The sequence below is a fragment of the Coenobita brevimanus genome, chromosome 112 (assembly GCF_032717465.1).
Source record: "Coenobita brevimanus isolate Jiangsu-jjx chromosome 112, ASM3271746v2, whole genome shotgun sequence".
NCBI classification, from domain to species: Eukaryota; Metazoa; Arthropoda; class Malacostraca; order Decapoda; family Coenobitidae; genus Coenobita; species Coenobita brevimanus.
In genome coordinates this window covers 3,532,501-3,545,000 of record NC_137065.1, presented here as the reverse complement: position 1 = coordinate 3,545,000, position 12,500 = coordinate 3,532,501, and the positions used below count along the sequence as shown (strand labels likewise).

Below are 12,500 nucleotides of genomic sequence, written 5' to 3'. Positions count from 1 at the left end.
ATCAAGAAATAGGAATAAGGAAGAGGGAGGGAGGGAGGGAGGGAGGGAGGGAAGGAAGGAAGGAAGGAAGGAAGGAAGGAAGGAAGGATGGATGGATGGAAGGACAGAATGGATGAATGAAGGAGGGAGGGAATGAATGAGGGAAGGAGCGAAGGATAAAAGGACGGATAAAACGAAGGAAGGAAGGAGGGAAGGATATAATTGTGATATCAAAGAGATCTGAGAGAGAGAGAGAGAGAGAGAGAGAGAGAGAGAGAGAGAGAGAGAGAGAGAGAGAGAGAAAGTTGACAAGGAAAAATATTTGGGCCACACACACACACACACACACACACACACAATCAGTCATAAAACCGATTTGCTAGATCAAACATACTCTCATATTTTAAACAAACACACAAACACACGCGCAATCAATGTTTACCTGGAACACACACACACACACATACACACACACACACACACACACACACACAAATATGCAAACCTCTGTCTGTGTCTGTCTGTCTGTCTGTCTCTGTCTCTCTCTCTCTATGTACGTATGTACGTATGCATCGACCTATCTGTCTATGTCTGTGTAAAATCTGCTTCACACACACACACACACACACACACACACACACACACACACACACACACACACACACTAGTATATATGAACATGTAAACATACACAAATAACGTACACACACATATACGCACACATACATACATCATATAGGCACACACACAACCACATTTCAGTACCTACCTATCTACCTACCTACCTACCTACCTACCAACCCACCTACCTACCTACACAAACAATGAGACACACAAAAACGCACACAATTCGTTCGGTCATGCAAACACGCACACAGGTACACACGATCCCAGGAGCGCACATGGAATTAGAAAATTTATACTGACACCCACACGTACACGGACAAACGCACACATGTACGCAGACACACAGACACATACATCAACTCTACACAAGCATGACCTTGCTCAATATTCTTTACACACACATACATTCATACATACATACATTCATTCATTCATACATACATACATACATACATACATACACACACACGTACACAAAAAAAAACACAAAACACACACACACACACAATGCGACAGACCAACCCACATCCATGCACGCATACAAACAAACACCCACACACAAGCGAGACACACACACACACACACATTAACTCACTCTAGCTGTCTGTCTGTCTGACTGCTATCTATCTGTACCTACCTACCTATCTACGTCTCTCTCTCTCTCTCTCTCTCTCTCACACACACACACACACACACACAATTACCTCACTCCAGCTGTCTCTGTCTGTCTCTCTACCTGTACCTACCTACCTACCTATCTACGTCTCTCTCTCTCTCTCTCTCTTTCACACACACACACACACACACATTACCTCATTCTAGCTCTCTCCGTCTGTCTATCTACCTGTACCTACCTACCTGTCTACGTCTCTCTCTCTCTCTCTCTCTCTCTCTCACACACACACACACACACACACACACACACACACGCTGGTCGTTGTCATGCCAACCTCTGCCTGGCTTAAATCTGAGCCCGCTCAATAAAGCACAGCCTTCACCTTGCGGGGGGGGGGGAGGCAGGTGAGGGGTAGGACAAAGGGGAAAGGGGAGGGAGGGGAGAGGGGGAGATATAGAGAAAAGGTAACGGAGGGAGAGGGAGAGAGAGAGAGAGAGAGAGAGAGAGAGAGAGAGAGTAGGAGGGAGGGGAATTCAGGTGAAAGAGGAGGAAGGGGAGGGAAGGAGACGGGGGGAGGGAAAGCAGGTGAGTGGGAGGAAGGAGGGGAAAGGGGAGGAATGGGAGAGGGAGGAGGAGGAGGAGATGGAGGTTTTCGTGGGGGGGGGACGAAAAAGGGAAGGGAAGGGGAGAGGAGAGGAAAGGTGGGGAAAAATGGGGAGGGTAAAGAAAAGAGTGACAAGGTAGGGAAGGGAGAGGGAGAAATGGGAAAGGAGGGAGATTGGGAGGGGAGAGAAGGCAAGAGAGGGAAAAGATAATTTGGGTAAGGGGAGGGGAGGGGAAGGGAAGGAGAGGGGTGGTGGAAGGACGAGACGGAAGAGAGGGGAGGAGGGAAAGGAGGGGAGAGGGAGGGTAGAGGAGGGTAAGGGGCAGGAAAAAGGGAGGGGAAAGACAGGGGAAAGGTAGGGAAATTCATGTGAGGATTGGGGAGGAGGATGGGGAGGGAAAAGAGGGGAGAGAGGGGAGGGGGATATGGCAGGTAACGCGGGTGAGGGAGGGGGAAGGGAAGAGGGAGAGGGAGGAAGGTATGGGAAGTCAGAGTTGGGGATGGAAAAGGTAAGAAGGTATGTGAGGATAGGGAAAGGGAGGGAGGTGAGGGGGGGGAAGAGTAGGGGGAGGGAAGAAGAGGGAAGGGAAGGGGAGGGAAGAAGGTGAATCAGAGAGAGAGAGAGAGAGAGAGAGAGAGAGAGAGAGAGATTATGAAGATGGGGAGAAGCCTTAAAATGAATGTCAGAAAGAATGAAGGAAGGCGAGAATTAATGAAGGAAGGAGGGAAGGAAGGAAGGAGAATGAATGAATGAATAAATGAAGGAAGGAAGGATGGAGGGAAGGAAGGAGAATGAATGAATGAATGAATGAAGGAAGGAAGGAAGGAATGAAGGAGGGGAGAATGAATGAATGAATGAAGAGAAAAAATAGCGAAAGAAATGGAAAGCTTCAACCAAAAATCATTCATTCTATCCCAATATTATCTTTTTATATTATACCTCTCAGCCTCGTCTCCTCGCCTTCACGTCGTGGCACTGATTCAACCGGGCGGATCCACTACAGCAACCGGGCGGATCCACTACAGCAACAACAACAAACCTGTCCTTCAATTTCCTCCTCCTCCTCTTCTTCTTCTTCTTCTTCTTCCTCCTCCTCCTCCTCCTCATCATCATCATCATCATCATCATCCTTCTTTTACAGCAATCCACCTGCAGTTCTTCCTTTCACACACACACACACACACACACACACACACACACACACACACACACACACACACACACACACACGTCTATCAATCTACTGTATATATAAAATCTCTCTCTAGTTGTCTCTGAGCCTGGCCATCTATCTATCTATATACCTCCCTCCCTATCTATCACACACACACACACACACACACACACACACACACACACAGCGAGGCTCCTTAATTGCCCTAAGTTGGAGGCCAGGTACAGTTTGTGTCAGAAAGTTTGGCGTGGTCGTCGGTCGTCAAAAGTTTGTTCCCGTTTGTCGTTCTCATGTCCCGGGGTAAACACAAGACACTCTCTCTCTCTCTCTCTCTCTCTCTCTCTCTCTCCAAACTTGACGCATCATTTTAGTTGTATTATTACGCTTATATACATGTGTAAATAAAATCCATATATGACCACTACGTATATAAATGTTTCTCTCTCTCTCTCTCTCAACATGATTTATAACTGATGTTTTATCTATATACACAGATAGGTAGACAGATAAACAGACGGATATAGATAGACGGACAGACAGACAGATACGTAGACAGGCAGACAGACATAGATAGATAAAGAGATAGATCGTTCCCTACATTCCTTTCATTCGGAGTTTTCTTTCTCTAAGCCCCACACATCAGCCTCAAACTAAACACAATCAATAGCAGCCCAATTTACTTTTCTTTTTTCAGGCACAAAAAAAGAAGGTAGCCCGGACGAATTTCAACACTGCCCTAAGTACATTTCAGAAGCACAGCACATTGAAGTACAAAAAAAAAGTGAGTACAAAATCCCAGGGCAAAATTCTACATGACCCAAAGGACATTACAGTAGCAGAGCACACTTAAAAAAAAAATAAGTACAATATCTTAGGGTAATATTGTACGTAGCCCCAAGTACAATGAATAAGTACACTATCCCAGGACAAAACTGTACGTAGCCCCAAGTACCTATCATAAGCAGAGCACATTGGAGTACAAGAAAGTAGTACAAATTCTCAGGGGGTACTCACGCAGCAGTAGTCCTCTCCCACATAGCAGAAGTCGCCTGATGCTGACGTGGGACACCAGAGATGATCTCCATTGATAGCTCCCTCATTCCAGTCACACGTGGACCTAAGCACGCGACGCTCTCCGTTCTCGCACTGTATCTCGACCTCTGAGTTGATGGCCTTCCTGTACGCGGGGAGAGACAGGTGAGTGTTAGATGAGGATGGATGGATAGATGGTAGGATGGATGGGCGCGTGATTGGTGTATGCAGAGATGAACGGACGAATGTGCGGGGTAGAGGAGGGTTGATGGGTGGAAGAGATGGATAGATGGGAGGATGGATGGGTGCGTGATTGGTATGAGCAGTGATGAATGGATGAATGAACAGATGGAAGGATGGATGGATGCGTGACTGGTATGAGCAGAGATGAGTGAATGAATGAACAGATGGACGGATGGAAGGATGGATGGGTGCGTGATTGGTATGAGGAGTGATGAATGGATGAATGAAGAGATGGGCAGATGGTAGGATGGATGGATGAAGAGGTGGACAGATGGAAGGATGGATGGGTGCGTGATTGGTATGAGAAGTGATGAATGGATGAATGAAGAGATGGATTGATGGATGGATGGATGTGTGATTGGTATACGGAATGATGAATGGATGAATGAAGAGGCGGACAGATGGAGGGATGGATGGGTGCGCGATTGGTATATGGATTGATGGATGGATGGGTTAATGAATGAATGAATGAATGAATGTACTGGACAGATGAGTGGATCGGTGCATGGATGGATGGATGGATGGGTGGGTGGGTGGGTGGGTGGGTGGATGGGTGGGTGGGTAGATGGATGAGTGAGCGGATGGATGGATGAGTGAGCGGATGGATGGATGGATGAGTGAGCGGATGGATGGATGGATGCACAGATGGATGGACTTCCTGTACGAAGGGAGAGAGAGTTGGTTAGAGGGTGGCTGGGTGATGAGTGGGTTGACTGATCGACTGAGATGGATTGGAGCTGACTTAAAGGACTGACTAACTGACTGACTGACTGATGAGATGGGATTGGAGTTGGTTGACTGACTGGGGGTGTTAGGAGTTAGCTGATGAGTTAGATGACTGAAGACCCACTGACTAAGTAATGGGTTAGAAGTTAGTTAATATATGAAGTGATGCCCGACTGGCTATGCTAACTAACTACCAAACAGACTCACTGACTAACAACCTCGCTGCCTTGACTGATCGAGCGACTATCCTACCACTTAACAGCCCTTGTCGGCAATTAGGTCAGCAATTAAGGAAATGACCGGATGTACGTTCCTTTATCACACATATCCTTTTGACTGACGAACTGACCCATCAATTTTTCATGTCTGACTCTGGCCATAGATTTCACAGCCCGTTCCCTTGAGTCTCAGCAGTCCTCGTACCTACCCTACACTCCTACTGACAAACTAACCCACCCAAACGACTGACAGACAAGCAAACGACCTCTCAACGACTTAACTGCTTGTCCGGGGTAAATAGGTCAGCAATTAATGAGATGACCGGGAATCTTGTTACTTAATGACACACGGTTTTAATTGACTAACTAATTACCCCACTGAAAAATACACAGAATATTGCAATTATTATGTTGCAATATTTGTAATCTGCAATATCTGTATGTTGCAATATCTGTATGTTGCAATATTTGTATGTTGCAAGCGACAGATGAATTGACGAGAACTTCTGACAGCAAAATTTGTTCACATACATTTATCCATCTATCCATGTATCTATCTTTATATATATAAATTTGTAAGTCTGTCTATCTGCCTATCTATCTATATACATACTCTTAGACAGACAAGACAGATACACAGGCAGATAGGTAGACAGATAGATAGACAGATAGACACAGATAAATACAGTCAGACAGACATACTGGAACTAATCATGCAGGCAGATAGATAAATGGATATAGATAGATATAGACTGACAAAGACAGAAAAACAGATATTGATAAACAGATATAGACAGGCAGACAGACAGACAGACTAGAACTAATTATGCTCTGTCTCTAGTTCAGTCAACCAAGAATCGCTTGTAATAGACCTGCAGATAATTACCAGTCTAATTACCTCACGTATTTCGTATTTCTCCTCACTAAATATACTGCAAGTCAATTAGTCTATATACTGCACCTTTATAATCCCGTATTGCAAGTAATTAGGTCTATATTGCATCATTATCATCCCGTATTGCAACAGCTTATCCTACAATTGACTGGCCTTATTGCAACTCTTAACAACTTTCAATTGATAACTTAAATGACTGTTTATGTAAAGCCGGCAAAACTATTTTTTTTTTCACTACTAACTGGGTGGAGGTGGTGGTGGTGGTGGTGGTGGTGGTGGTGGTAGTGATGATGATGATGATGATGGTGGTGGTGATGGTGGTGGTGGTGGTGGTGGTGGTGGTGGTGATGATGATGATGATGATGATGATGGTGGTGGTGGTGGTGGTGGTGGTGGTGGTGATGGTGGTGGTGGTGGTGGTGGTGGTGGTGGTGGTGGTGATGATGATGATGATGATGATGATGGTGGTGGTGGTGGTGGTGGTGGTGGTGATGGTGGTGGTGGTGGTGGTGATGATGATGATGATGATGATGATGATGATGATGATGGTGGTGGTGGTGGTGGTGGTGATGGTGATGGTGATGATGATGATGATGATGATGATGATGGTGGTGATGGTGGTGGTGGTGGTGGTGCTGGTGGTGGTGATGATGATGATGATGATGATGATGATGATGATGATGATGGTGGTGGTGGTGGTGGTGGTGGTGATGATGATGATGATGATGATGATGATGATGATGATGATGATGGTGGTGGTGGTGGTGGTGGTGGTGGTGGTGGTGGTGGTGGTGGTGGTGATGATGATGATGATGATGATGATGATGATGATGATGGTGGTGGTGGTGGTGGTGGCGATAATGTGGACAACAACAATAATAATAATAATAAAAATAATAACAATAATAAGAACAATAACAATAATAAAAATGATAATAATAATAATAATAATCATAATGATAATCATAATAAAATAAATAAACAAAACAGGTATATCAAGTAAACAACAACATAATCTCACCTTGTATCGAAGACTGTGACCTCCGATGACCTCACGTGACCTCGTAATGACCTCTAACAACCATATCATCAAAACTGGGTCCGCAAGGGTGTAGGAAGAACAATAATATTTCAAGATTAATGTCAGAAGCGAGTACTGATGAAGAGAGAGAGAGAGAGAGAGAATCGCGGACTTCCTCACACCCCGGCCCATCTAGCTTTCCTTACCTGTCCTCACCGTAACTTACCTTCCAGTACAGGTAGACCAAATGGCTCTGACAACTACCTGCTAATTCCGCCATCATTTACCATACTACCATTACAATATACATGCTTTTGAGTTCCATGTCTTTCTTTAATTGCTTAAGTACATGATCTCTTAGGAAAAACGTACACTAAGGACAAGGACGTTATTGGCTGAGGACAGACAGACACACATACTTGGCGGTTTTAGGCGATGTGACCACCACCTTGTAGTCACCGTCCTCCTCCGTCGGTAGTTCGATGTCTATGCTCTTGGACCGCAGCGCCTTGGGGGGTTCCAGGGAGCAGGCGCGGGTGAGGGCGGCGGGGCAGGTGCGGGAGAGCTGCGAGGGGGGCGGGAAGCCGGTAGCGAAGGAGATGTCGAGGGAGGCGGCGCGGTCTCTTCGGGGCGGGACCTCCAGGAACACGTCGGTCACGCCCTCCTTCACCTCACTCCCTTCGACGTCGCCCCCTTCGCCGCCCTCCCCCTCCCCGCCCTCCGTCGCCTCGCCCACCGCCCCCTGATGGCCCCCTGTGGCGCCCTGGTCCCCTGCAGCAGCCTGGTCCCCTGCGGCGGCCTGGTCTACGTCACCATATTCACTGGAGGATCCCAGGTACAGGTAGGACCCGTGGTGGCTGTACCCGCCGTCGCTGAGGTCGAAGCTGTTCTCCTGGGAGCTGAGTTCTGTGCTGGTGTTCATGCAGAACACCGCCGGCTGCCGCTCCAGCTTGGGCGAGGCGGGCTTCGCACGTGGGGACGTGGCCACGGGCGGGGCCTCCTCCTGCGTGGGTGACGCCGAGGACGGTGAGTTTGGGCTGAGGGTGACCTTGATGCCGCAGATGACCTCGTGCAGCTCATCGCTGGAGCTGTCCTCGTCCCAGTCCTCGTCCTCGTACTCAGCCTCCTCACGTGAGCTGTCGAGGCTGCTGGCCAGCTCCAGCGACAAGTCCTGTGGGATGCGCCGCGCCTCGACGCCAAAGCGGCGCGCCAGCTCCTCGAGGTGGCCGCAGTGGACGCACTGCTGGCTGGTCTTGTCCAGCGAGGACGGCCGCGAGCTCTTCTTGCGGCTGGAGGAGTCGGTGTCGTCAACGTCGCCGCCGCACCCGGAGTCGAAGCTCTTGGAGCGCTTGGGGCCCAGGTACGGCACGCGCAGCAGGAACGACTGGCGCTCCGCCGGCGACGACGACGACGATGACGACTCGCGGCGTCCGGGCTTGAGCTGCATCTCGTCGAAGGAGGCGGAGCGCACGGTGGGCGGCACCTCCAGGCTGTTCTGCTGCTTCATCTCCGCACCCGTGGGCGTGCGGGAGCGCATCAGGGTGTGACGCAGCTTGGCGATGTTCATGGTGACCGTGGGCTGGGGGGTGCGGGCGTGGGCGTGGGCGTGGGTGGCCTGGGTGGGCGGCTAGTGTGTTCCCCTGGGGGTCGTGGACACCCCAGGGGCTCCAGACAAGGGCCACGTCACCCCGCCCCACTCCGGGCTGCCCCAGACGCCAGCCCCTGTAATGCCGGACCAGGGGGGTGAGACAACACACACACACACACACACACACACACACACACATACACACACACACACACACACACACACACACACACTTTCAATACACTCTTTACGAACAATATTATTCCAGTTTTATTCTCTACATAATATACCCCACTTGACACACACTGCACTTAACATTAAATCACTCAACACACACACACACACACACACACACACACACACACACACACACACACACACATTATACCTACTTCACTAAACACATACACACACACACACACTATACCTATTTCACTAACCACACATACACACCCACACACATATTCTTTCCACACACACACACACACACACTTGCACCTCTCGTTACATTCATCCCAGTGCCTCTCGCTCCACAACCTCATCTCATGCACTTTCTTATTCATTTCTCTATTCACTACACGAGTTGCAGCACTTCATTCAGGCCTCTCTCTCTCTCTCTCTCTCTCTCTCTCTCCATCTTTACCTTCCTTTCTGCATTCCTACCTACCTACCTTCCTCCATTCCCTCCTCCTTCTCCCTCTCTCCTTGCCCTCCCTACCTTCGTTTTTCCTCTCCCTTCTCTCCTACCTCCTCTTCTCACCCTCTCTAATTCCCTCCTCTCCCTGTCTCAATCTTCTCCCTTCCTACTGGAGTCTCTATCAATCTCCCTCAATTCCTTTATCTCTTTCTCCCTCATTGCTTTCCCTCCCTTCTTCCTTTCTCTTCTCCTTCCTGCCACCTTTCTTCCTGTTTCCACTTCGTCTTTCCTCCGTCTTCTCTCCCTTCTCTCCTCCCTCCGTATCGTTGTTTCTCCCTCCCTTTTTTTCTTGATACCTGTCTCCTCTTCTCCCTTTCTCCTCCTCTCCCTTCCTCCTTGCCTCCTGATTCTTTTCACTCCTTCTTCCCTCCTCTGTCTTTCTCCCTTCCTCCTCCCCTCCTCTATCTCTCTCCCTCCCCTTCCTCTTCCTTCCTCCTCCTCCTTCCTCTTCTCCCTCCCTCCTTCCCTCCTCTGTCTCTCTCCCTTCCTCCTCCTTTTCCTTCCTTCTCCTCCTTCCTCTTCTCCCTCCCTCCTTCCCTCCTCTATCTCTCCGTTCCTCCTTATTCTCTTCTTCCTTGCCTCCATTATCCCTCTCCCTTCCTCCTTCCTTCTCTCTCTCTCTCCCTTCCTCCTTCCCTCCTCTATCTCACTCCCTTCCTCCTCCTCCTTCCTCTTCTCCCTTCCTCCTCCCCTCCTCTATCTCTCTCCCCCCTCCTCCTCTTCCTTCCTCCTCCTTCCTCTCCCTTCCCCTCCTTGCCTCCTTCCTCTTCTCTCCGTGATCCTCCTCCTCCTTCCTCTTCTCCCTTCCTCCTCCCCTCTATCTCTCTCCCCTCCTCCTTCCTCTTCTCCCTTCCTCCTGTCCTCTATCTCTCTCCCTCCCCCCTCCTCTTCCTTCCTCCTTGCCTCCTTCCTCTTCTCCCTTCCTCCTTCCCTCCTCTCTCCCTCCTCCTCCTCTCTCTCCGCCTGCCTGACTAAATAAAAGGGACGCGCCGGGTAGAAACTCGGCCTCATCCTCTTCACTTTATATAATGGTAAGAGAGGTAAATGCAGGCACGGGGGAGAGGGGAGAGAAAGAGGGGGAGGAGAGGGGAAAGAGGGGGTGAAGGAAGAAAGACGGGAAGAAAAGGGGGAGGAGGGGAGAGAAAGAGGGGGAGAAGAGGGAGAGAAGAGGGGAAAGAGGGAGAGAAGAGGGGAGGGAAAGAGGAGGGGAAAGAGGGGGAGAAGAATGGAGAGAAGGAGGTGAGAAGAGGGGAGAGAAAGAGGGGGTGAAGGGAGAGAGGGGGGAAAAAGAGGGGAGAGAATGAGGGGAGAAGAGCGGAGAGAAAGATGGGAAGATGAGGAGAAAGATGGGGAGGAAGGGAGAGAAAGAGGGGGAGAAGAGGGGAGAGAAAGTATGGAAAAGGGGGAGGAAGCAGAGAGGTAACAGAGAAAATGTGGAGAAAGAGGGGAGGAAAGAGGGGACGAGAGGAAAGAACGTGGGGAGGAAAGAGGGAAGGAGGGGAAGAGAGGAATGAGGGGAGGAAAGACGCGAAGAGGGGGGAGAGCGAGGGGGGAGGAAAGACGCGAATAAGGGAGAGAAAGAGGGGATGGAAGACGCGAAGAGGGGAGGGAAAGAGGGGAGGAAAGACACAAAGAGGGGAGAGAATGAGGGGAGGAGACGCGAAGGGGGGAGAGTAAGAGGGGAGGAAAGACGCAAAGAGGGGAGAGAAAGAGGGGAGGAAAGAAGAGAAGAGAGGAGAGAAAATGGGGAAAGAGGGAAGGAAAGACAGAAGGCAACAAATAGTAAAGAGTGAAAGAGGGGAAAGTGAGGAGGGAAGAGGGCAGAAAGAGGAGGGGAAGAGGGAAGAGAAAAAGGAGGGAAGAGAGGAGAAAGAGGGGAGAAAGAGGGGGAAGAAAGGAGAAAGAGGGGGAAGAAAGGAGAAAGAGGGGGACGAGGGGAGAAAGAGGGAAAGAAGTGGGGCGAGAAAGCAGGCAAAAGGGGGGAAGAAACAGAGGGGGAATAGCGGAAAGAGGGGAGAATAGGGCGGGGAAGAGGAGAGAAAGAAGGGAGGAAAGAGGGGAAGAGGAGAGAAAAAGGGGAGGAAAGAGGGGATGAGGAAAGAAAGGAGAAAAGAGGGGAAGAGGAGAGAAAGAAGGGAGGAAAGAGGGGAAGAGGAGAGAAAAAGGGGAGGAAAGAAGGGATGAGGAGAGAAAAAGGGGAGGAAAGAGGGGATGAGGAAAGAAAGGAGAAAAGAGGGGAAGAGGAGAGAAACAGAGGAGGAAAGACGGGGACAGGGGAGAGAAAGTGGGGAGGAGAAAGGGGAAGAGGAGAAAGTGGAGAGATAGAGGGGAGGAAACATAAGGGAGAGAAAGAAGGGAGGAAAAAGAGGAACAGAGGAGGGGAGAAAGAGGGGAATGAGGGGAGGAAGTGAGGGGAGAAAACACGGAAAGGAGGAAGAGAGGGGAAGAAAGAGAGCGGAATAGGGAAAAAGAGTGGAGGAAAAAAGAGAGAAAATGAGGAGAAAATGAAGAAAGAGGGAGGAAAGGAGGGAAAACAGGGAGGAAAGAGCAGGAGAGGGAAAGATGGAACTAGAGAGAGGGGGAAGTGAAGAGAGAGAGAGAGAGAGAGAGAGAGATCAGAGAAACCTGTGAGATGGCTTACCCTTAGTTCTAATGAAGGACTGGGGGAAGGGAGGGGAGGGGAGGGGGAGAGGGAAGAGAGGAAACTAAAGGAGAGAGAGAGAGAGAGAGAGAGAGAGAGAGAGGAGAGACGGAGGGGGAAGAGGGATGGAAAGAGGTTAAGTGGGAGGAGAGAGAGAGAGAGAGAGAGAGAGAGAGTGCAACAGGTAGGAGAGGCAGCTCCATTTATTATAACTTTAAAAAAAATATATATATATAAAACTAAAGAAAACGGAGGTAAAGAAGACACTCCCGGGGTAACTTAAGTAAATCAAAACAACTTAGATTTTTGGGCAGAAAGGGCGTCAAGAATATTCAAGAAAATCCTCTGGGGTGGTGAGGTGAACGACGGCTGAAAAACACTGAAAAACACACGATACACTTAGAATTCTTGCACTATACCCAAAACATAAATCTCTCT

The 12,500-nt window shown here is 49.2% G+C and overlaps 1 protein-coding gene across 6 annotated transcripts in view; it reads right to left on the bottom strand.

Moving 5' to 3' along the window:
• rdgA (retinal degeneration A) overlaps window positions 1-12,500 on the bottom strand; it is a 429,656-nt gene that overhangs the window by 195,022 nt on the left and 222,134 nt on the right. For 5 of the 6 annotated variants that reach the window (XM_080286630.1, XM_080286634.1, XM_080286631.1 and 2 more), the window contains exon 2: window positions 4,016-4,178. In XM_080286630.1, the coding sequence (XP_080142756.1) occupies window positions 4,016-4,178 (163 nt within the window). Of the gene's footprint in view, window positions 1-4,015; window positions 4,179-7,555; window positions 8,704-12,500 lie in introns of those variants that run through there. The other variant, XM_080286636.1, reaches the window with a different exon arrangement.